At 35.9% G+C, this 26,860-nt stretch overlaps 1 protein-coding gene across 1 annotated transcript in view; it reads right to left on the bottom strand.

Moving 5' to 3' along the window:
• The window catches only part of Wnk3 (WNK lysine deficient protein kinase 3), a 114,383-nt gene that overhangs the window by 17,071 nt on the left and 70,452 nt on the right, over nt 1-26,860 (bottom strand). Inside the window, exons 10-20 of the mRNA XM_050128310.1 lie at nt 25,542-25,606; nt 20,342-20,489; nt 18,984-19,100; nt 16,794-16,949; nt 16,662-16,713; nt 15,353-15,490; nt 14,070-14,998; nt 7,836-7,926; nt 7,170-7,300; nt 5,783-6,396; nt 1,026-1,237 (exon numbers count right to left, since the gene is read on the bottom strand). Of these exons, the coding sequence (XP_049984267.1) occupies nt 1,026-1,237; nt 5,783-6,396; nt 7,170-7,300; nt 7,836-7,926; nt 14,070-14,998; nt 15,353-15,490; nt 16,662-16,713; nt 16,794-16,949; nt 18,984-19,100; nt 20,342-20,489; nt 25,542-25,606 (2,653 nt within the window). The remainder of the gene's footprint in view (nt 1-1,025; nt 1,238-5,782; nt 6,397-7,169; nt 7,301-7,835; nt 7,927-14,069; nt 14,999-15,352; nt 15,491-16,661; nt 16,714-16,793; nt 16,950-18,983; nt 19,101-20,341; nt 20,490-25,541; nt 25,607-26,860) is intronic.

A 26,860-nucleotide genomic window follows, 5' to 3' on the forward strand; every position in this document is an offset into this window, starting at 1 on the left:
AGCAGTTAGGAGTACTGGCTACTCTACTAGAGGACCCTGGTTCAATTCCTGGCACCCACATGGCAGCTCACAACTGTCTGTAACTCCAGTTCCAGGGATTCTGACATCCTCACACAGATATACATGTATGCAAATACTGATGCATAAAAATAAATTAAAAAAATAAAAAAGAAATGGATTTTTCTAATATTCTTAATAATAATATATAAAGGTTCTGGTGAGATTGTTTAGTGGTTGAGAGTGCTTGGTGATGTTACAGAAGACCAGAGTTCAGTTCCCAGCACCCATGTCAGGTGGCTCACAACTGCCTGTAACTCTAACTCCAGGAGATCTGATGCTCTTTTATGGCCTACACACGCTCGCTCGTTCTCTCTCTCTCTCTCTCTCTCTCTCTCTCTCTCTCTCTCTCTCTCTCTCTCTCTCTGTGTCTTTAAAAAGTAATATATAAAGACCTCTTGCTTCAAATCAACATGGAAGTATTTCAAAGTTTACCTGCACGATCAACAAACTTCTATACTAACTCTCAATATAAGAATAGCATTTCTAACTAACTGGAGCATTTTGGAAACTATTTAGGGTAGATACTGAAGTTCCACCTGTTTGTTTTCCAAATATAAACATAAACAAACCTAGTTATTCTCCAAATTCCATCAATTATACTAATTATTTAACTAAAAAACATTTAGTACCAAAAACATAGGAATATTTTAGATCAGTGTGTACAATATTAAATTATTTCAGTCTAATAAAAAGCAACTTGTACTATCACTGTTTTTCTAATTTTGCTGTTCAGATTTTATTTTTCTTGAGACAGGTTCTTCTGTTCACACCAGACAAGATTTGAAGTCATCAACATCTTGCCACAGTCTCCTGAGTGCTTCAACTACAAGCATGCTACATTATGTCGAGATCTGATTAGTTTTTAAAAACAATTATGCTTTTAAAAAAACAAAAAAAACCAATTATGCTTATGATTGGTTTATCTTTTACAACAACTAAAATGATTATGTTTATGATTAGTTTACCTTTTACAACAATGACATTGTCTGAATGTGTCAAAGATTGAGGGCGGCTTCGGAGTTTACTTTTGAAAGATCTTGGCCGACGTGGTGAAGCAGGTGATGAAGGAATCTCTGAAGATTGCACTTTGCTATCTTTAGTTGCTCGAAGGCGTTGATAGAGCTCCTGCAGCTCTTTATTCTGCTGTGTTTGAAGATTGACCACCTCCTGAATGTGTCTGAATAAAAATTATGTAGAAAATATTTGAATAATTTTGGTGCCATAAAAACAAACTCGGGAAGTTTGTAATGGTATAAATAAAACTTAACAAAACACTAATATTAAAAATGATGGAATGCAGAGTATTTTTTTTGAGACAGGGTTTCTCTGTACATCTCTGGCTGTCCTAGAACTCATTCTATAGACCAGGTTGGCCTTGAACTCACAAAGATCCACTTGCTTCTGCCTCCTAAATCCTGGGATAAAGGCATGCACCACCTCTGGCACCCCTCAGCTCAATTTTTTTTTGATACAAGACATCACTACATAATATTGGCTAGTTTGGAATTCAACACATTAGCCTCTACCTCCCAGGAGCTGGGATTACAAGCATGAGCAACCAAGCCTGACATCGAATACAATCTTAACAATTATCTGTAAACTTCAAGAATATAGACCTTTTGTGTGTGGTGGTGGTGCACACCTCTAATCCCAGCACTTGGGAGGCAGAGGCAAGTGGACCTCTGGGAGTTTGAGGATAGCCTGGTCTACAGAGCAGATTCCAGGAGAGCTAGGGCTGTTACACAGAGACACCCTGACTCAAACAAACAAACAAACAAACAAATACAGACCTTTTAATTGTATTCCACAGAAATCTCTCTGTGTGTAAAAAGATAAGCATCATTTATATAATTAAATATGGAGAACACTGAAATATCTCTCAAGAAAGGATCAAATAAACTTGGATACATTCATACATTGGAACTGCATGCAGTGATATTTTAAAGGTAGATTTACACAGATATGAACATTTATAGACAACACCTTAAAGTAAAAAAATTATAATATAGCATGATTGTTTTTTTACTTTATTTTTATAAAGGACAGAAAAAGAACCAGCAAGATATATCCCAAACAGTTCATAGTGAGCACCTCTGAGAAGTGAGGCATAGCATGAGAAGTACAAGGGGTCTTTTGGTTTGCTTTCTCATTACTTTATTTGAACATTATCCTGTGTATCACTTCCTTTGAGACAGGTTCTCACTATGTAACCTTGTTGGCCTTGAATTCACTATATAGACCAGACTGACCTTGAACACACACAAAAAAATTCCCTTCTGAGTACTGGGATTACAAGTGTGTGCCACCAGGACTGGCCTTTATTTTTAAAATTTAACTTTTAAAATACAAACCCCCACATCTATAGATTCTTCAAACTAATTTGGGCAAAATAATCTCAGCTTACTCTTACTGGTCTATAGTATCTATCAATTGTCTGGTAAAATATTATGAACAATCCATAACAAAAGAACACTAATGGGCTGGGGGTGTAATCCAGGGGTAGTCAGACAGAAGAGGAGAATGGGCACTCATTCCCTTAGCCACTGGGCAGGCTTTTAAACTCTATTAAAAATCTGTTAAAGTAGCTACTATTAGTGTTATTGATAAATTACGTTCCTATTCTAAGCACTCCTTCTGATGTTCATTTTCCTATTTTAAAAAAAAATCCCAGTTACTAGGCGACTATGCAATTTGACTCCCTAACTAGTAGCTTTTGGACTCTTCCTTGCTGCCCTGGTTGCTTTGAGCACAAAGACTGTCAGTCAGCCAACTGGACAATTCTTATGCTAACACCAGCAGTTTTGAACACCCCACAGATGCCTTGAGAAAACTACACAATGAACTCAGCTGATTGTTTTAGTTCCTAGGGGTTCAGCCTTAACAAGGACTGTTCCAGCGTGTACTCAACTTTTAGCTATCAAAAGACTTGCAAAACTCTAGAAAACTCTGCAAACATTTTCATCCTCTCCTGCAAGGCCAGAGGCAGATGAAACTTTTGGTGGCCTACCAGAGAGACTACTGTGGCTGTGGCTAAAGGAATAGTGCTGTGAAAGATACACTGTGGTTGGTCCAAACACTCCCACGGCTTTATAAGCAGGTCTTGTGCTGGCTTTTCTCCTGTAACATTAGGCCCAATACAAAGCTGCTTCTCCTGGGTGGTCTTGCCTACTTTCAGTAGTGTAGGCAGGGCTGGTAAACACAAAGAAAACAGCAGAGACAACAGAGGCAATGAGAGTTGAACAGTCTGCAGGCCTAAACTATGAAAGTGGCAATGCAGCTGTCTCCTTGACAGTTGAAGAATAGAGTTTGGTTGTCAGCAGGCTGAGCTTCAAAATAAGCAAGGTTCACCTGCTTGACTGTTGAAGAAGAGGTAGCTCAATAGTTTGAGAGAGGGGCCAGGCAGGAACTAAAGGGATAGTGGAAGTTGAAAGGAAAGAGAGTTGTGGGTGAAAAAAGGATTGAAGGCAATAAAAAACCAGAGAAAAGTAACTGCTGGTCCTGGTCACTGGAAGAATTCCAGACAGCTGTCAAACTTGAGCATGGAGGGTTTCAGACTGGCCATTGCCAGGGCCCGAGGAATCCTGATACCTACAGCTGCCTATCCATTGTAATGCCAGCTGCTGCAAGGACTAAGAATCCCAACTTCCTGGCCTTATGTAAGAACTCTAGCACTTTCAGAGCTAAGTGTCTTGCTACTAGGTCTGCACCAGAGCTGTCAATGGCATGGAACTTGCTATGTAGAACAGGCTAGTCTCAACTTAAAGAGAGATCTACCTGCCTCTGCACCCCAAGTGCTGGAATTAAAGCATGAAATACCACACCTGGTCCTATTTGGGGCTGATATTTTAAAAAAGATTTTGTTTTAATTTATGTGTGTGTTTGTATGAATATATGGCACAAATATGTAGGTCATCAGAACTCCTAGAGTTGCAGTTACAGGTAGTTGTGAGTCACCTGATATGGATACTGGGAACTGAAGAACAGGAAGTACTCTTAACTACTGAGTCATCTCTCAAATCCCAGAATAAAAAGACTTTTTTTGAGAATCTATATTTCATAACCAAAATTAAGTACTCATAACCAACATAGGCAGCTATAAAAGCCAACAGTCTTTTCCAAATGATTTAAAAGATTAAATTCTTATAATCAGAAGGCTGAGGCAGTTCAGAGTTTGCAAACTTGAGGCCAGCCTGAGCTAAATGGCAAGACCATATTTCAAACAATAACAATATTCCATAAAACATAAGTAGAATACTAACATCACAAATATTAAAGCACTTTAAAAATAAGTATTGTACTATAAAATATCTGTATACATAAACTACACAGTACTGAATATATAGGAAAAATGAAATATATGCAATGTATTATCAAACATTTATACATGTGTATTTTAGTTAACTTTTAATCTTTTGCTATAGGCCGGGCAGTGGTGGCACACGCCTTTAATCTCAGCACTCGGGAGACAGAGGCAGGCAGATCTCTGTGAGTTCGAAGCCAGCCTGGTTTACAAGAGCTAGTTCCAGGACAGGCTCCAAAGCTAGAGAAACCCTGTTTCGAAAAACAAAACAAAACAATCTTTTGCTATAAGAATTATTATTATGTATATAGGTGTATGATATATGTTTGTGGTGGCCAGAAGAAAATTTTCAGCAGTTGGGTCTCTTCTTCCACTGTGGATTCTGTGGTTTAAACTCTGCCTGCCAGGCTTGCATGGCACTTTTCAAAGTAGACCATAAATTTTGTAGAGGTGGTTAATTTTTTTTTGTTGTTGGTGGTAATTTTGTCATTGTTATGATGGCACATGCCTGTAATTCCAGCCCTTGGGAGGTTCAGGCAACAGGGTCAGGAGTTCAAGATCTTAAAGTTAGCAAGTTTAAGATTAGGCTGGTATATGAAACCAAATACCAAACAAAACAACATTAAAAAAAAACACTCTACATGATAAAACATATTGCTATAATATCATTAGTAAAACTTTATGACCTCATTCACTAAATAATAAGCTTGATCTTAGAAGGATCTTGTATTTTCCTAAAGATGAACTATTCTCTTTGACTATATAAATTAGCTATCTACTAATAAAAGGTGAGAATAGTCGTATATTCGTATTCCAAGAGTACTAAAGAACAAGGATTGAAAAAAGTATGTATTCATCTTGGCATGTGCCTGTAATACCAGCATGAAGAATGCAGAAGCAGGGGGATTACCACAAGTTTGTGGTCAACATGGATTAGCTCCATAGTATATTACAGGCCAGGCAGGCAGAATTGCATAGCAAAACCCTGTCTCAAAAAGCTGGAGAGATAGCTTGTAGTTAAGAGTTCTGGATACTCTTCCAGAGGACCTGAATTCAATTCCCAGCAACCACATAGCAGCTGGCAACTGCTTATTAACTCCAGTTCTAGTGGGATATCCAACAACTTCTTCTGGCTTCCATGGACACTGCACACAAAGGCTGCACAAATGAACATGCAGGCAAAACATCTAAACACATAAAACAATTTTAAAACTAAGATAAAATTATTTTATATGCAATAACTTTAGCATTCCATAAACATTTTATGGATAATTATGTACATAAATAAATTTATTACAGTTTTTAATCACAGAAGTTTTAATCATTAAAATACCACCAATATCCAATTAGCTACAGAGCAAATATTAAGTTCTATAAACTCGTAAACAATTAGATTTGTTACAGAAAAGAGAGCATCCTTACTTTTCTCGTAATCTTTGAAGCTCTACTTTCAAGTCCTCGTCCTCAATTTCTGATTCATCATCACTGCTCATTGGTGAAGATGGAGAATAGAAGAGTGAACTCTGTGTTTGAACATAGGCTTGCTCTTTACTGAGTGGTAAATACTTATCACTCTTTGAACCAGATTTTGCCACTGACTTTCCATTACCAGCAAGAGGGGCCGAAAATTCATATGGCTGTTTCCCAGGAGTCAATTCCTCTGTTTCTTTATCTAACGGTTCAGACCCAGAATGCACACTGATTCCTGTAGTTGAAGTTTCTTCCAAGTTCTTTTCTGTAGTCACTGAAGACACACTGGTTTCACAAGCTGTGCTGAAAGATGAGAAGATGTCACCTTGTTCAGGCTCTCTTTTATCTTCTTTAAAAGTTTCACAAAGAGTTCGTAACTTTCGTGAAGAATCTGACGCTTTAGGAGTGGGCATGGCAGGTTCCACTTCGATCAACTGAGATACTGCAGTTTCAGCAAAGGCTGCTGCTTGTTCACTGTACTGGACTGTTGTTTTCTTGAATGGAGGTCTGTGTTCTTTTCCAAAAGACATCATTTTCACTGACTGCTGCTGAGGAACTGTAATCACCTGAGACAGAAAAAGGTAAACTTGTTTGGTTCTATTTAATCAAAGGGTAAACCTCATGAAGAAATTCATTGTCAAAACACAGCACAGACAAGAAAGGCCAATTTAACATATATAATATTTGGTAATACAAAAACTTATACTGTCACAGTCATTCAGTTGGGGCCTTTGGATAGAATAGCTTCATGTTACCCAAATAAAATTCCACTATGAAATTTGCTGAGATTCTAAAGGACATTAGATTAAATTGAGGCAGGAGAGTCAGCTCAGCGGGTAAGAATATCTGCTGTTCCAACAGAAGACCTGAGTTTGGTTTCCATCATCTATGTGGTAGCGTACAATTGTCTGTATTTCAGCTCCCAGGGATCTGATATTCTCTTCTTGACTCTGTAGGCACCTCACACGGCATATGTCACACAGATACATACAAATGAATAAAAATAATTCTAAACAGGGAATTAAATTGATAGAAATGATGACCCAAAAATGATTATCTATTTCTCTGCTCGTTTGTAACTAACATCCTTATAATTTTCAGATTCATCTATAGCGATAGCGTTGTAAGGTAAAAAGATATGACCAAGGTAAAAATTAGGTATGAAATGATTTACAATTCAAGTAAGGATGATTTGCAGATCAATATCAAATGGTTTCACTTTTTTATAGTGTTGGGAATAGAACTTTGGGTCTCACAAATGTTGAGCAAACTCTCCCATGAAGCTCTTATCTGTTTTCTTTCATAAGGCAATGATAAAGAGACAACCAAAGACACAAACCTGGAAACGGCCCCGCTGAAATGATCCACCCATTGCTTTGCATCTGCTCAAAGCCCTAGTATCAGCTGAGAATGCTCGTGGCAGAGGAATGGGATCAGAAGCAATTGCTGATCTTTTATCTTCTGTTTCCACTGTAAGGTTTGTCAAATTATAAGCAGAAAAGAGAAAAATCACTTTTAAGACTAATTTGTTTACATTACCAAAAATGAAGATAAGCAGAAAAAGTTTAACCCTTGCTAGATAATTAAAAAGTGTTAATGTATAAGCAACATTGTTTAAGTCCCTAACTCTAAAATCAGACATTGCAAGATTTATCCCGATACTTAGTATCTATATGAAATGAATAACTGAAAAACCAAATTAGTTACAAAAGGAAAAAATAAAATGGCCACAACACTAATGGGATATTTAATATATATGAGCTACATGGGAAAAAATGGCAAGATTCAAATATGGACGACAAAAAAAAAAAGTAGATGAAAAATGATGTTACCTAGTCTATGTCCCTGACTGTAAGCACACTACCTTGACGGACTTTTGATCTCTTGAAAAAGCTGGTTGACTGCCGTAGCCTGTATGCCCAGCTTTTTAATTTTCGAGTCCAGGATTTCCTGCTAATAGGATTTTTGAGACTAGGACAAGTAAAGCTTAGGCCAAAATATCCACCTCCTGTCTGCAGATGAATGGTTCCATCGCTTGACACAGCAGCAGGATAGGCCTCTGGATCCCCTGGAAGTGAAGCATCTGAGGACATCTCCTAATGGAGACAAAATCAAAGAAAAACCAAGTGGTAATATTTAGGTAAGGTGAGTTAAGTTTTGTAGTATAAAAGTTTTCTTATATGGATTAATAATTAACCATAAAACTATGGATTATTTCAGTAACAGTGCATACGAGACTGAAACCGAAGCTTTGATATTTCTTTGGAAATATTATGTCTTTAGATTAAATAAAAGACACTATTAATTTTCCAGGCCAAAATATTTGTTGTCATTACATCAAATTTGAAAACTAAAACTGAAAATAAGTTATTTTTTATATATGCCAATGACTAAAAGTACTAGTTTTTTGGTTTATTAGACACAAGATATCATGTAATTCAGGCTGTCCTTGAACTCCGGCTCCTACTGTTTTTACCTCCCAAGGAGTAGGATTTCCGGTGTGCAGTACCATGCCTGTTTATAAATGCTATTAAGTGAAATATTAGCTTATTCCCCTATTATTTAAGAGATAATTATGTTTGATATATGATACAATAGAAAAACAAGCAATTTAAAGCTGTTTAAGTAATAAAGAAATAGCAAATATGAGGAAAGTTTCTTAGTTTATATGATCTCATAGAAATTTACAAAGAAATGAAAAATTACTGTGAATTCATGCTCTAAGAATTTTTAATATCAGATCATGTTTGCTATAAAACCATCATCTTCTTGTCCTCCTACCCTCCCCAAACACCCATGATTGCTTGTTGTGTCTAAATGAGTGCTTCATAAATAATCTGCGGTAATTAATATAAAAACTTAGTGCATAGAACCATAGATCCTTTGGGATATAAAAATAACCATCCAGCGGTGGTGGCGCACGCCTTTAATCACTGAATTGGGAGGCAGAGGCTGGCAGATTTCTGTGAGTTCTAGGTCAGCCTGGTCTACAGAGTTCCAGGATAGCCAGGGCTGACACAGAGAAATCCTGTCAAGAAAAAGAAAAAAGTGGTCACTAATAACAGAGTATTAAAAGTGAATATAAAAAGTATATAGGGAGGGATGTATCATTAATCTAAAGGAAGACAGCCTTCCTACATGACAAGCACTATTAATACTTAAATCAGAAGTTATCAAAAGGGAAAATTTTGGACTAGAGATGTTCAGTTGATAGAGGGCTTGCCTAGCAAGCACAGTGCCCTGGGTTTGATTCCCAGAACCACACAAGGCATTCATGTACATACATCTGTAATCATAGCACTCAAAAGGTAGAGGTAGATCATTCGTGGTTATGTAGTAAGTATGAGGCCAGCCTAGGATACATAAGAAGTTACCTCAAAAAAAGGTGAAATTTTGAACAATCAGTAAGCAAGTTTCTGAAGTCCTATTTTGGGTTAGCAATATTATCTAAACTAGGAGAGAAAAAATTGTAAAAATACTATATTTCAGAAAGTGCTACACTGATGCCACTGAAATTATAAATGAAATATATTTCTCATTTATAATAAGCACTTATTTAGACACAAATTATAAATATGTAGTGAATAGAACAAGATATATTTACCATAAATTTTAGTTTCCCTTGTAAAGTGAAATACTCAGACAAAACAACAGCAACAATAAAACTCCAGATCTAGACATAAGAATTTATGAAAGAAAGAAGAAAGGAAGACTGTACTATATGTATGAACTGTCTCAAAAAGACCACATACTCAAATGCTAGATATGAGCAGCAACAAAGAAATCTGGTCAACAAAAAGGATGCTTACAAAATTCCACCCAATCATTTTCCCATATGTCTTTTCATTGTATTATATTTTAAAATATCTTTCTACTTAACTGGCCTTCTTTTGATTCCTTGAACAAATATCTACCTGAAAATGTCACTACTATATATTATATATGTCTTTCCCTGATCACTCAAAATGGGTAATCTAATTTATCATAGCCCTTAAATTATGTTATTGAAAGACTGTTAAATACTAGAATGTGAACTTCATAAAAAGAAGTTTTGACTTACTGTTCAATAGACAATTTTTGAATGGATGATTATACTGGTTGAGGTAAAAAAGAAAGAACAGTCATTCCCTTCTCTCTACACCAAGAAAAAAACACCAGAACACCTACTCCCATAATAAGAATACAAAGAAGAAATATTTTGGTCAAGAGAAAAGTCAGTGAGGGGCAAAGACAATATCTAACAGCCCAGCTGCCTTTATAGACTAGCTACAGCAGTTACCCACCAGGAAGCTTTAAAAAAATGTTAAAATGTATAGCACAAAAAAGTCTGTTTGATGTTTTTCTCACAATTAAAGATACAATAATTATATAATAGCACATATGTACAGATGAACACAGAATCTTATGGGAGAAATTGAAAAAAAAAATGAACACAGAACTAAGAATTAACAAAACTTAAAGAAAACTAACACTGAAAGAAAATACTAAACTCAGTGCTAGAAAGAGGCCTCAGTGGTTAAGGGCAACCAGGTATGGTTCCCAGAACCTATCTATTGGCTGACAGCTATCTGTAACTCTAGTTTTAGGGTATCAAGCTCCTCTTCTGACCTCTGTGGGCTCCTGCACACACATGGCACATATACATACACATTGGGCATACATATATACACAGAAAATTAAATATAAATATTTAAAAAACAAAGAATGGATTACAGCTATTAGAAATTAAAAAATGCAATCCTTGATGCAAAATGACTAAATAGGACAATATAATCATCTTAAAAATGGAGAAAATTATCTCATTACAAAAAGCAAAGGGAAAAAGAGGAATGCATGATATGAAAAGTTAACATATGAGAAAAATAAGAAATGAACAAATAAAATTTTCTTCATTCACAAATGACAAAATTTTATACATAGAAAACCCAAAGCTGGGCATGGTGGTACACTCTTTTAATCCCAGCCCTCAGGAAACATAGGCAGGTGGATATCTGTGAGTTTTTGGCCAGCCTGGTCTACATAATGAGATCCTGTCTCAAAGAAAAAAGTTCAGGGATAGGGAGATGGCTCAATGGATGAATGATGGGGGAGTCTTCTGTTTTGTGTTAATTTCATTGGTTAAATAAAGAGACTGCCTCAGCCCTTTAATAGGACAGAAAATTAGGTAGGCGGAGTAAATAGAACAGAATGCTGGGAGAAAGAAGCCGAGTCAGTGAGTCGCCATGATTCTCCCACTCCAGACGGACGCAGGTAAGATCTTTCCTGGTAAGCCACCTCGTGGGCTACACAGATTATTAAAAATGGGTTAAATCAATATGTAAGAGCTAGCCAATAAGAGGCTGAAACTAATGGGCCAGGCAGTGTTCAAAAGAATACAGTTTCCGTGTAATTATTTCGGGTATAAAGCTAGCCGTGCGGGCGGCCGGGTGCCAGGAACGTAGCCCTGCCGCTCCATCAACAAATGAATTTAGAAATTGCTATGAAAGTATGAGGAAACGAATTCAGATCCTCTGAGAAAAATGTCTAGCTTCACTAGTCAATCAATGATCCTGCCACAATGGAATATGGTGAAGAGTGATTAAGGACATCTACTGTCAATCTCTGGCCTCGATGTGTACTCACACATGCACATATGTGCATATACATGCAAACACATCCATAAAAAAAGAGAAAAATAAAATCCAAAAGAACCCACCAAAAACTATTAGGCCAATAAATAGACTCAGAAAAATTCAAGTACACAATCTTAACACATGAAAGTCAGTTATTGTTTGGATGAGTGGGTCACATCTATAATCCCAGCACTATAAAGGTTAAGATAGAACGAGGTTGAGATAGGAAGATTACTATGAGTTTGAAGCCAAGATAGCCTGGACTACAGAGTGGATGCCTTGTATCAAAAACAAAAACAAAAACCAGTCAGTTGCATTTCTATATGCTAAACAATGAAGAATCCAAAGAGGAATTTGTTATATGTTAAATGTCCTCATCAAAATAATGTTAAAACTTAACTCCCATTGTGAGGCTTTGAGAGGCAGAAACAGGCAGAACCTTTAAGAGGTAACAGAGTTATAAGGGGTCCATTCTGTTGAATGGCAAGGTAATGGGTTCCACAGCAGCTTTAAGCTACATAGTAAAACACAGTCTTAAAAAGAAAAAACACAAAATTACTAAATCAAGAGAGGAACAAATACATGTATTATTTACAAGTTATTAATGATAATGACCAAAGAAACTACAATAAGAAACTTGTTTAGGAAATGTTAAGTTGTTTAGATTTTACTATTTGTCTGAAATTCTTTTGTGCTTACATATTAATTCTATAACTTAAACTACTTTACAAAAATTAAAAAAAGCAAAACAGCATATATACACAAAGGAATATATGTATATAAATATTACATGTATTTATGTTAATAAAAGGCATAATAAATGTGCAGAATTATGTTGGTACAAATATTTGTACATTAACAAAAATCATATCTGGAAATGCCAACAGTTATGTTTACAGATTTGGGATGTGATAGATTTTATTTTGCACACAAGTATATATTATTTGGATAGCAATGATGACAAAAATTACAGTAGTAAACATTTACAAAGATATTCATGAGATGGTAAAATGAAAAATTTCAGTTCGCTGACACAGTAATTATGTGCTTTTAGCACAATATTATTTTGAAGAACATATGTGATATGCATCCAAATAGATCTATGTAGGGTTAAGAAAGGTCAAGAAGGAAAAGCAGCAAAATTACTAGTGATTACCTCTGTGGCTGAACAGGTAGAAAAGGGAAATAGGGCTAGGGGTATGGCTCAGTGGTATAGCACTTGCATGGTATGTATTTGATCCCTGAACTTAATAGCCAATACTGAAAAATAAAAAAAGACATAAAAATGGGGATATTAAAGTTCCTATATTATATAGGTGGGCAATCTCAACAAAAATCGAAAATCCAAAATCTGAAACTTTCTGAGTACCAACATGATCCTGCTAGTAGTGGAAAATTCCACATCTGACCAACCTCATCTAATGAGTTGCAATTAAAATAAAAGTGCATTAATAAACTATATAAAATTGTCTACAGTCTCTGTGTATAAATATATAAGAAACAAAAATGAATTCTGTATTTAGAATTGGGTACCAGCCCCATACTCCATCTGGTATTTACAAGTATTCTAAAATTCAGGGAATCTAAAACCTGGAAAACTTGTAATCTTTCTATTTCAACTTTTCTGGGAAAAACTCGTTTTCTTACTGCTCCTTCTCCTGTTTTTCTGAACTTATTTTTATTTTTCTAATTGAATTTATAAATACTTTCATACATGTTAATAATGAATTCTGATTACTCCACCCCACGTTCTCATTTCTCTCCCATCCCTATCAACTCCTCTCCTCCCAACAAGTTCCTTTGCCGTGTTCATGTCTTTACATTTATTTTGTGATTCACTGAGTTTAACCAGGACCATCTGTGTGACTGTATGTTTGGGACTTTTCACTGGAGCCTGGTGGGTTCACCATGATTACACAACTTAAGACAATGACTGTCCTCTCTCCTACGATTTATCAGAAACTAATAGTTCAGCAGGTAATGGCCAGGATATATGAGCTCCGCTTACATTCTATTTGTTCTTTTTCAACAAGGTGTCATGTAGTCAAGGCTTGCCTCAATCTTAGTATTAATTGAAGATGATTTTGAACTTCTGATCCTACCACCTCCACCTCCTTGGTGATAAGATTATGGTATGGGTTACCATGCTTAATTAAATGTTTTACTGTTTAAGGTACTGGGGCAGCACTCTATCACTGAGCTATATTTCTAGTTCTTTTAGAGGTTGAGAAAAAAGTCGTGGGATTATGGATGATTTTAAAAAATAAGTTAAACACATCAAAATATTAAATTAATACTGTAAAATTGTTATAAGGGAATGGACAACAGTTTTCTCTTTGTAAATTTTTCTTGTTTTGTTTTTAAAGTTTCCCCTCAAACTGAAATCAAAAAGTTTATTACTCTTATCCTCAAAATAATCTAAAATTATACAGTGTTTGCAAATTTCAAGCCAACTCACCAGAAGGCTTTCTTAAATAAACTCAAGGCAAATCTGCCATTTCTAAGAAGTTTTGAGTAGCTGCAGCCTAAGTCACAATCATAAATGGTAGTTACTTTGGAACATTTTAGGAGAGAGGGCATTTCTTTAAATTCCATAACCAAAGAATAAGAATTAGAAAGATACTCACATGTAAACATAACTCGCTGGGTACAGAAGTTATCACATTCAAGTCTCTTTTGAACACTGATACATTAGCAGGCTGACTTGCAGCTGCATTGGACGGAATCTTAGAGCCTGTCTGTTGGAAATTCGGAGATTGTGTGGGACTATCTTGAATCCCACAGTGACTGACAGCTATGATTTCTGGCATTGAATAGGATAGTATATCTTCAGCAGAGGAAGAAAATGGAGAGTCTATGCTTTGAGTATCCTTCTGACTCTCAGGATAAATGCTAGAAATGCTGTGCTCCTGATAGAGCAGGTTTCTTAATTTTTCATCCAGCGTTTTAATTCGGTTGTCTGCAAACTCCATTTTTGGAGGTCGTTCCCCATCTGATTCCAGGACAGTAGCAGGAAGATGTGTAGCTGGTTCAAAGCCAGGAGTCTGAGTGGCAAGGACTGCCTTAGGAGAACTTGTTTCAGTGTTCACTGTGGTTTCTACTTCTTGTGAAATGAACTCTGCATCTATAGTTGGTTGAGGCTTTTGATCAGAAGATACAAATGCTGAAGTTAGAACAACATTATCACCAATCTGAACCGATTCACCAGGATGGGCCAGAAGCACATCAGCCAGAACAGCAGCTTGCTGACATGGATGGGTAGGCATGAACATGCCTGCTTGGCTGGTGAGTGCCTCACATTCAACTGAAACTGGACATACCAAAGTAGCAGAATCATTGGAATGATCAATAGCTGGTGCCCTTATCTGTCTGTCATCTTCCACTTGATAGTGAATAGTTGGCTGCTCAGTTTCTCCACTAGCACATTCAGAGATATTACCATCAACCACATCCTTGTGTTCTGATTTAGAGGTGAAAATTACATGCTGGCCTGGATTATTCTCTATAGTGAACAATGTGTCCTGTGATATATCCTGATTACTTGTGTTTCTTGAACCTGGAACAAAACAAAAGAATAGTTAAGTTTTGATGAGTAAAAAGTGTAAACACAAAACTCAAAAGGGACAAGGAAAGCAAGGGTCAAATTAGGACCTATTTAAAAGTACATTTGTAAATGAGACCTAAAACATCACAGAATTCAACAGTCAAGAAGAAATGACTTCTTGGGTTTTTTTTTTCCACAAAAACTGAATAAAATGGCCTGTTACATAGCAATATTAATGTCTTCTAAAATGCTCATGAAAACTTTCATAAGCATAAAATACTCCTAAAAACAAATTAATAAATACAGTCTGTAATTTTTAACCATATCATCCAAGTCCATAGAAATCTGGCAGACAATAAAGCTTACTAGAAAATGGATGTAACCCAGGAACTGTAGCCACAGAAGGCTGAAGGGAAGGAGGAGACTGTGCCTCACGATGTTTTATAGTTTGGTTGATACAAAACCGCCACCGACCAACTGGGGATGACTGAGGAACTGATTCATCTGGAGAAAGAATTATTAACAAATTATACACGAAGAAAATTTCAGTGTGTTCATATTAAATAAAGAAATCAAGTTAAAATTAGCTTGTGCTGCATCTCCACTTTCAACAGTACAAGGATAATTATAAGTCATAAGAGTAACATCCCAGCCTTGACAAACAGTTTACAGAACTAAATGTAAGATATATATTAATAGTAACCAGAGGCAAAGCACTACATTTAAATAACTGGGTCATAGTTTCTCCATTCAAATCTATAGTTGTTGTTCTGCAACCTGATTATGGCTGTGCCTAAGTGATATCATGGTGGTATACAAGCATTAAAATTTAGAGAACTATAGACCAGAAAAAAAGAGAAGTAAATCTAGCTTGCTTATGACAATATAAAAGTAAAGTAAGACAAATCCCTATATCTGTAACTTTCTCAAGTAATTTTCTTTGGAACTTTATCTTACGTTGTCAGTCAGACACTTGCTCAGATTTCTGCTAACCAACAAAGTAAGATATAGATGTACTCTGGCAACCTAATACAGTTTAACTAAATTTCAGGATAATGGTATCTGCTTCCATTATTTCCACACCACTTTTTGCTTCTTCATGCTGTGTAAATTCCTTCAGATGTCTTCATGATACTATGGTTCATCTCCCCCTCCCAGACACTCTTATACCCATGACCAGGGCTAAGAAGAATGAAGAGATAAAGTTGTCAGAAAAGAAAACAGAAGAACCCTAATTTTAGTTTCTAGAAGTTTATCTGGTGTCTGATTTACAAAGTTATCAGTGACCAGAACTGGTAGAAGTATTATCATCAGTGAAATAGTCAAGTTCTGAATGCCTATTAAAATATGAGGCAAACTTAGAACACAGATTTTAGTTAGGATACTTTTGTCCATCTCATGTCAAAGTAAACAAATTAGCAGTTAAGATTCAAATAGGCTGTCAAAGTCTTCCTTTTCTGGTAACATACCATATAACAACTCAAAAGTAAATTACTCAGATAAAGAATCAATAGTTTTTTAAAAATTTATGGGCTATAAATTTCTTTCAAGTGTGGAAAAACAATTTATTTTCAAATTAATTTATTGGTTAATATCTTTATCTATGAAAGTATATCAAGACACCAAAATGCCTTTTTGCAAAAGCCAAATGATAAATTTTATTAAATATACTTACTGCTGGTTTGAGTGGATGCAGAATTTATCAGTACTTGTTCAGATGATCCTGTCTGAAATAAAAATGAACAGGTAAATAATGATATTCATGACAAAGTCCCCAAATGGCCTTCTTACTGAAAAGTGTTCTTACTTGGTTACTATTGGATTCCAAGGCAACAGAGTCAACACCAATAGATTTTTCTGCAGCTGAGTGGACATGAAGGATCTCCTGGGCTTGACCGACAATAGCCCTCAATTCTTCTACAAATTTTTCTTTCTCATTTTCCAGCACAAAGTTATCTTCAACCTGCCATCAAGTAAAAGCCAATGTATTCATGAGAATATATTCATTTTCTTCAAAATTATAATATTTTCATGGTGAATTCCAAAGGATCAAAACAAAGCATGTGCCACAAAAATAATTAAGACCAGTTATAAAAAGTTTCATAACGCATTCAATTATTCTGAGATCACTGATATTTATCAGAAAAAGTCACTATACTTTGAAATATCTTGAATTTATAAATTGGCTGCAATTTCAACTGAACAATGTGCAGAGAATGTGAGACCTTGGAACACTAAGTCCTAAAAAGGTATCTTCATCAAGTCCCTTTCATCAGGGCTCAGGAAGCAGAAAGATAAGACCCATAAGGGATGGATGACACCAAGGAAACAGTGTCTTACAGACAACAGGACTGACACACATAAGAACTAACAGAGATGGTGGCAGCATGCACTGGGCATGCACAGGTCCAAGACAGATGGTGTGGCAGCACTGAGAGGGGGAAGTGGACACAAGCCCATATGACAACCAAGAAGCTATTTCCAAACTGACATCCACTTACAAAGGAAAGACTAGTTTTCTCCAACAGTTTCACTGGGGATATCAACCACACTCAAGGGTAGGACCCACACCTAGTAAGTAGATAGGCAACACCAAAAACACAATGATATTTTGTATCTTTTTTTTCGTCCCACATTGCTTTATTTGGGCATTTTTTGTTTTGTTTTGTTTGGAAGACAGGCTCTTTTGACATAATCATGGCTGTCCTAGAATTCACTATGAAGATCAGGCTGACCTCAAACTCACAGATATCTGCCTGCTTCTTCCTTCAAGTGCTAGAACTAAAGACATAAAAGAAAAGCACTATTCTAAGCCTAATTATTCAAACCTATTAAAAAGTAAATATGGGTCAGGGTTAATGACAAAGTTGGTAAAGTGCCTTATGTGTAAGAATGGGAACCTGAGTTTGACTCTCTGGTATCTATAAAAAAGTCAGGATTGGGGGGCTGGAGAGATGGCTCAGCAGTTAAGAGCACTGACTGCTCTTCCAGAGGACCTGGGTTCAATTCCCAGCAACCACACGGTGGCTCACAGCCATCTATAATGAGATCTGGTGCCCTCTTCTGGGGCTCAGGTGTACATGGAAGGAATGTTGCATACCTAATAAAGAATAAATCTTTTTTTAAAAAAAGAAAAAAAGAGAGAAAAAAAAGTCAGGATTGGTAGTGTGCATCTGTAATCCCTGCGCTGAGGACAGGTTTAGGGGTGACGGAGACAAGAAGATTTCTAAAACTTAGCAAGTCTAGTTGAATCAATGAGCTCCAGAGTCAGTAAAACACAAAATGAACACAATGATGTTTGACACCTTTTTTGTCTCACATTTCTGAGTAGGTATGGGTGAATGTACCCAAACACATACTTGCACATATATGATATTCATAAACACTACATTCACATTTATCATAAAGAAATAAAGTGGACAGCAGTTGAGGTCACCCAATGTCCTCTGTACTTCATGTACATATCTATATAAACATGTACATACACCACACACAACAATGCACTCACACATTAAAAAAATAAAACTAAATGTACTGAAAAACATAACTTGAATACTTTTGGGCAGAATGTTAGATACATTAAAAGTATCTAGGTGGCCTGATTCTGATTTAATCAGGGGCCTATGCAATGAGATTATCATTTAAAGCTTATAATATTATTTAAACATATAGACAGAGATTAAAACACAGTGAGCTAAAAACCAACAAAACAAAAAGTCCCCAAAACCTCATATTTCCTAGATAACTACAGTAAAACCAGAGGAAATGCAGTAATTTATCCCTGATAATCACTTTTTTCTGTGCAAATTAGAAAAAAAACTACAAAATAATTTAAAAAATAGAAAATAGAAAAAAGAAAAAACTATACACATTCTATCACGAGATGGGTATAAATGAATGAGTGAAGAGAAAACAGAGGGAAAACCAAGTGGGATGAGAAAAAGGAGAGAGAATAATTCCACTAAGGGGAAAAATAGTACTGTCTTACTATACTGACCATATAGTCTGCAATATCTTCAGGTGCATCACCATCGACATCAAACTTGAAAGTGACCATCTTGTTGTTGTGTGTTTCTAGTTGACACTCCACCATGTTATCTCCAGAGACTGATACCTAAGTACATACATTTAACCAGTTTAAGAGAAGCTGTCTTAGCTGGGGATGGAACACAGTTGGAAGAGTGCTTGCCTAGCATGCACAAAGCCCTGAGCTCCATCCCCAGCACCACATAAACCAATCATGGTAGTACACATCTGTAATCTCAGTACTTGGGAAGTGAAAGCAGGATTAGAAATTCAAAATTATCCTTGACTATATAGTAAGTTTGAAGTAAGCCTAAGCTATTATCAGACTCTGTCTAAAAACAATAAAAATGAAAATAAAATCAAAACATTTTGTGGGCAGTGGTGATACATGCCTTTAATCCCAGCACTTGGGAGGCAAAGACAGGTGGACCTCTGTGAGTTCAAGGTCAGCCTGGTCTACAGAGCAAGTTCCAGGACAGGCTCCAAAGATACAGAGAAATCCTGTCTCAAAATCCCCCCCCAAAAAACAAACAAAAAACCCACAAAACAACAATAACAACAAAAACATTTTATAAGGAGTAACTAGATAAGCTCACATACAACATATTCAGCAACTTAAAGAAAGAATGGGAAAAAGGATGATTAAATTATATCTCTGTATAAGGGACTATGTATTGCAGACATTTAAAATATATTATTCAAATTATTTACTGGCATCAGAAACATGTACATAATATATTGAGCTTTCAAAAAGAAGTGATATAAAACTGTATGTAAGTTTTATAATCCTACTGAAACATATATCATATTGGTTAGGGATACAGGCTTTAAATTCTGATCTGGCTGCAGATCTGACTCCAGCATTTGGTAGTTGAATGATTTTATGCAAATTACTTCTCTGGTGTGAGCATCTATATTTGTGAGATGGGCATACTATTTATCATATAAGGCTTTTGGAGGGTCATGATAATAATAAGTACATAATATCTGGGACACCTACCACAAAATAATTCAATATATTTTTGCTAATATTAATGTCTCTGATAATTACTCAAATTAAATGTAAAACACTGCACATACACATAGAAAAAAGATGAAAACTAAAAATATAGACGGAATAAGCTCTGATTCATGGTTATAGGGATTTTAAGTTCTTCCTTTTATTTAGCCTACAATTTCCAAGTTTAATAACTACAATGTAATGTTCTCATCAGAAATTTTGAATGGAATTTACAGAAGGCTTCATAATATTCTGAATTTACTTCATTCACTGCATTTACAGCACTGTTTCTCCCTGAGTCTCCCAGGCTCTAAAACATACACACTGACCTGAAGGACAATAAGCTGAAATTTAGTCCCCTTCTCTGGTCGGGGACAGGAGGCTCTTCTCTGTTTGATCCGATCCTGTTTGCCATTTCCATTTGGGTTATCAGGGTTATTAGTGTTTTCTTTCATAGTTGTCACATCTTGATTCAAGCTAGTGATTTAAAAAAAGGTAACTCATTCCAATAATGATCATAAAAATCTAAAGAAAATTTATGATTATAAAATTATACACTTAAGGAAAATCAACCAATGTAATATCTTTATAAGTTATGATTGTATAACTCTGTGAATATATACAAAACCACTGTTGAACAGGTGAATTGTATGATAAACTATATGCTTTTCTTAAACATTTATTTGTTTTTATTTTTTTACATTTTTTTTACATTTATTTATTTTTATTTTATGTGTGAGGGTGGTAAGCCTGAATGTATATCTGTGCACCATATGCATACAGTGCCATAGAAGAGGGTATCTGATCCTCTGGGACTGTTGTTAGCCACCAAAAAGGTGCTAGTAATTGAAAGAGCAGCCACTACTCTTAACTGCTGAACCATCTCTCCAGTCCCACAAATTATATTTCAATAAAGCTGTTTTTGAAAGTTATAAAAAATGAGATAGCATATATACTTGTTACACATTTTTTTAAAAATATTTATTTATTATGTATACAATATTCTGTCTGTATGCCTGCAGGCCAGAAGAGGGCACCAGACTCCATTACAGATGGTTGTGAGCCACCATGTGGTTGCTGGGAATTGAACTCAGGACCTTTGGAAGAGCAGTCAGTGCTCTTAACCTCTGAGCCATCTCTCCAGCCCCCACTTGTTACACATTTTAATCAAAGGAATAAGAACAAAAGAAAGACAATGGTAGTCATAGGCCACTATAAAACCTTTCATTAAAGGGTGTTCCTTTTTTATAATTTAGGAGATACACTTGATTAATTTTTTCTCACTTGTTTAGAGATTATTTTATTAGTATATTCAAATAAAGCTAAATTTTTCTTGTTTGTTTAGAGATTATTAATATATTCAAATAAAGCTTCTAAAATGAAGACACACATTCTTACTCCAAAAAGGGGATAGACGTCAACAAAGAATAAGCAAACTAAGTGTAGAAGACAGGAATAATGCAGGGGGTAAAATAATCAATGAAAATGAATGATATAAAAGTGGTTAAACATGATTAACTGTGACTATAGCTATTTTATAAATTCAAATCAGAAAAAAATACAAAAGACAGTACTAATGAAGTCATGAATCTTAGAAGAGAAACTTATAACCACTACTTTACTAAACTATCATAATCATTAACAGCAATCATAAACATTTGTCCCTATACCCACAGCTAAGTATAGTCTTCACTCCTCATCAACAGAACTTACTATAGAAAACCATAACCAATTAAATATGAAGTTGTGGAGCCAAATCCCAATTGATATATCTATAAAACACTCTGACGCCTAAGGCTCAAGGAACATTGTAGAATGGGGAAGAAAAGATTACAAGAGAAAGAGGATCCAGGAGTTTGCAGTGAGATTGTGTCTCCTAGTAATGTCAAAAGCTACACACATAAAGTCTACCAATATGACTACCTAAACATGAACTGAACAATAGATATGCCAAGATGGACTGAGGTGGGGGGAAGGGGGAGACAAGGAACGCTAAGGATGCCTCAACCCCAGTTAAAGAACTATAGGTAACTAACAAATGGAGAGAGTGGGAAAAACAGTCTTCAGAGAAGAGCACATCAACTGAGTATCTAATAGAAAGTGAAAACATACATACACATAACATTATATAGTCTGAGCAGGTTGCATTTAGAAATATATATGTATATACACATATATAAATACATGTAATAACAAATTTTTTAAAAAAGGGTCACAATGGGGTTGGAGAGATGGCTCAGCAGTTAAAAGCACTGACTGTTCTTCCAGAGGTCCTGAGTTCAATTCCCAGCAACCACATGGTGGCTCACAGCCATCTGTAATGAGATCTGGTGCCCTCTTCTGGCCTGCAGACATGCACACAGACAGAATATTGTATACATAATAAATAAATAAATCTTTAAAACATAATAAAACTAAAAAAAGGTCACAGACTTGAAAGAGGACATGGGGGGTATATGGGAGGTTTTGGATGGAGGAAAGAAGGGAGAAATTATATAATTATATTCTAATCTCAAAAATAAAAAAGAATGGAAAATGTGAAAGGGCAAGCTTTTGTAATTGAATAAAATACATTTTAGCTTTTTCTTTAATAAACTTGAAGTGAATTACTAAATATAAAAATTTCCAATGAAGGGGGCTGGAGCGGTGGCTCAGAGGTTAAGAGCACTGGCTGCTCTTCCAGAGGTCCTGAGTTCAATTCCCAGCAACCACATGGTGGCTCACAACCATCTGTACTGAGATATGGCGCCCTCTTCTGATGTGTGGGCATACATGGAGGGAGAATGTTGTATACATAATAAATAAATAAATCTTAAAAAAAAATTCCAATGAATATATTTGAAATTAGTAAGTACCAATAGACCTTTCTTTTCCCCCAAACATATCTTTTAAATTATTTTTTGGTGAACCCTTCTAAAAACTCCTCATGAACCATCTCTGTAGATACATACAAAAAGAGATAAAAACAAAAACAAAAAATCCTTCTATGTCTTCATGTAAAATAATACACATAGCCGGGCGGTGGTGGTGCATGCCTTTAATCCCAGCACTCGGAAGACAGAGGCAGGTGGGTCTCTGTGAGTTCGAGGCCAGCCCGGTCTACAAGGGCTAGTTCCAGGACAGGTTCTAAAGCTACAGAGAAACTCTGTCTCGAAAAAAAAAACCAATAATAATAATACACATAAGTACAAGTAGGATAAGATTACACATTAATGCTCATGGGGCAAAGGACATAACTCAGTGATACAGTGCTTGTGTAGCATATACAAGGTCTGGGTTTCATCCCAAGCAAGCCCTTCCAATACAACCTTCTCCTGGAGTTCTTAAAAAATAGAGGAAGTGGCAGCAATAGGTAATAATCATTAGAGGATAAAAAAGATATAATTTTAGCTCATGAAGTAATAATTTACATAATCAAAAAAGATATAATTTTAGCTCATGAAGTAATAATTTACATAATCAAATGCAGGGAGCCAGTACGTGCGGCCACCATTACAAGATGGCTATGGGCCCCTGCAGGATTGGGATAAACAATTCCATATAAGGTCATAGCCAGTACCACCATCTTGGGCATGCTCAGTGTCCTCAGTGTGCCCGACCTATCAGGGAGCTTGGAATGGCTGCTGAGACACTTTGACCAATAGGAGGCCTGCACGTACCCCTAGTCCCTATATAGGCAGTTGCAGCTCAGAGCTTGGGGCCCCTCGCCTCCTGCTCTCCCTTCAACCAAGAGGCTCCAATAAAGCGTGATTTGGGAAGAATCCTGGTCTGGTGGCTGTTCTTTCCTGCTGGTTAGGGAGTTCGCAGCAATCAAAAGTTTCCTTAAAATACTAGTTTAAGACTAGAGTGCTGATTCAATGGTAAAAAAAAAAACAAAACAAAACAAAAACAAAACAAACAAAAAAAAACATTTACTAGCTCTTGCAGAGGACCTGGAATCAATTCCCAGCCCCCACATGTGAAGCCACAGTTCACAACTGTCTTTAATTCTAGTTCCACTGAGTTCAATGCCTTCTTCTGACCCCTATGAGCAACAAGTACATATGTGGGGCAAATACATACATGCAGAACACTCATAAGCCCAACAAAATAAATCTAAAATATAGCTTTTGGAACAAAATGACAGAAACTCAACTTTTCTTGCTCATTTTCCCCAAGTACAAGTTCTAGAAATAATAAACTAGACAATCACAGGAGCTAACCAAGACTGAAAAAATAAAGGACTATATAGGAACCCTAAAGACTTGAAAAACAAACAAACAACAGCAGCTTGACATCTCCCAATTATCTATCCATGACAGAAGGCTATCAATCTCAGTCTCATATATCCACAGTACATCCACAAAAGCAACTCAAACCTAATGTCTCCTGACTCTAGCCCATTAGCCAAAGATAGATTCCTTCTTTCCTAGGAGAACTGGGAAGAGCCTCATCAACAGAATATGGACTAGATTTCCAAGAGGAAAACTCTACCCAAGGTAGTACCCAATGGTGTCAGGTGAACAAAGCAGACCAGAATAGTACAAGGACTCTAAAACTAAATTTTCATTGGAACCACAGCCTGTTAAAGAGTAAGCCAGAACACAAGCAATTAAACACAGGGAATGTTTAAGAAAATAAAAGATTTAATTAGAATCTATACTATCCTAACATAATGCCTAAAATATAGATAAAAATCAAATTCTAGTCTTACCAAAAACGAAACAAATTAAAAAACAAATACCCAGGAAAATCATAACTTGAATACAGAAGGACAATCAACAGACATAAACGTCTAAGATAAATCATAAATTGAAATTGTTAGACAAGTCATAATCAAAATGATTCAGTGGACTAGAGTGCACAAAGCACTGGGTTTAGTCCCCAGTGCAAAGGAAAAAGAAATTAAAAATGGAAAGGAAAGCCAACTTCAGCAAAAGACTGAGTGGTAATGTGCTCATGTAGCATGTAAAAGGACCCAGTAATGAAAAGAATAAAAACAAAACAAAACTTCAACAGGTAACTAAAACAGCATTTGAAGCAAATGAGAAAAATAAAGTCAATGAGAAATAGAAGATTAAAAAAGAATCAAATGGAAATTATAGGACTAAACATAGAATCACAGAAATAAAACTTCACTGAATGGGAAAAAATGGTAGAATATACAGGACATTGAAAAGAATCAATAAATTTAAAAATAATAGAACTTACCCAATTTGAATACTATATAGAAAAGATTATCTTAAAACTACCAATAATGCAATTATTTATCTTTCTATGATTTATTTTGTGAGATTAGCTGAAATATTAATTTACATAATTTTTCATTTACTTTGTAGATGAGAACACTATAAGCAATATAAAATATGGTCAATAATTTAACAATTTATATGATCACTAAATACTTAAGGAATAAAATTCATCACAATTTTATCAATCCTATACAAATACAAGAATAAAAGATTACTTTATTCAAGGGACTTTAAGCATACAATGATATGTGTTAGCATGCTACCACTGATTTCTAGGTACGAAGATGATGATACTTACCTTCGAACAAAATCTGGATTTTGAAGAGCTGCTTGTTGTTCACCTCCTACTGGTTGGGACACAGGCTGTAAAGGGAGCAGTAATAACACCTATTATGGTAACAGCAAAGTTTATGCTAAGACATAATTTGCTACTTCAAAAAACCTCATTGTTATATTTCATTTTTTAACTTTGTAAATAATGTAAAATGTCTTTATTATCCAATGCCTATATCAATCCTAATACTGACATTAATATATCAAGTATATATTACTCAAGGCTTTGTCATTAAAAGTTAACAACAGTGTTTTGGAAGGTATGGTGGTGCACTCCTTTTAATCTCAGCACTCCAAAGGTGGATCTCTCTGAGTTGGAGATCAGCCTGGTGTATAAAATGAGTTTCAGGCCAGCCAAAGCTATACAGTGAGATCCTGTCTTAAAAAGTAATAAATAAATACCTCTTAATACTTTTAATTCGTTTTATTATCTATCACAGAGAACAGATGAATCCTGAGTTACTGCAATTCCATAAGAAAATAAAACAATGAATAAAATGTTTCTCAGGAAATTGGGAATCAGCCCACCTAGGATCCAGCAATGCTACTCTTGGGAATATACCAAAGATATGCCCAATCATACTACAAAAGCATTTGTTCAACTATGTTCATAGCAGCATTATTTGTAATAGCCAGAACCTGGAAACAACCTAGATGCCCCTCAATGGAAGAATGGATAAAGAAAGTGTGGAACATATACACATTATAGTACTACTCAGCGGTAAAAAACAATGACATCTTGAATTTGGCATGCAAATGGATGGAAATAGAAAACACTATCCTGAGTGAAATAACATAGACCCAAAAAGATGAATATGGTATGTACTCACTCATTAGTGGACTCTAGCCATAAACAAAGGACATTAAGCCTATAGTTCACAAGCCCAGAGAAGCCAAATAACAAGGTGAACCCAAAGAAAAACATATATAGATCCTCCTGGAAATTGGAAGCAAACAAGATTGCTGGGCAAAAGTTGGGAGCATGGGGGTGGGGGTAGGGGTGAGATTGAACGAAGGGGAGAGGGGGGGAGGGAAAAAAGAAGGGAAAGTCTGGGGAGATCTTGAGGGAGTGGGATGGTTGAGATGGAGGAAGGGTGGATATAGGAGCAGGGAAGAAGATATCTACGTTAAGGGAGCCATTTTAGGGTTGGCAAGAGACTTGGCTCTAGAGGGGATCCCAGGTGTCCATGGGGATGTCCCCAGCTAGATCCCTGGGCAGCAGAGCAGAGGGTGCCTGAACTGTCCTTGCCCCACTATCACACTGATGATTATCTTGAATATCAC

The sequence above is a fragment of the Alexandromys fortis genome, unplaced genomic scaffold, assembly GCF_014885135.2.
Source record: "Alexandromys fortis isolate MF-2015 unplaced genomic scaffold, M_Fortis_MF-2015_v1.1 scaffold_295, whole genome shotgun sequence".
Classification (NCBI taxonomy): domain Eukaryota; kingdom Metazoa; phylum Chordata; class Mammalia; order Rodentia; family Cricetidae; genus Alexandromys; species Alexandromys fortis.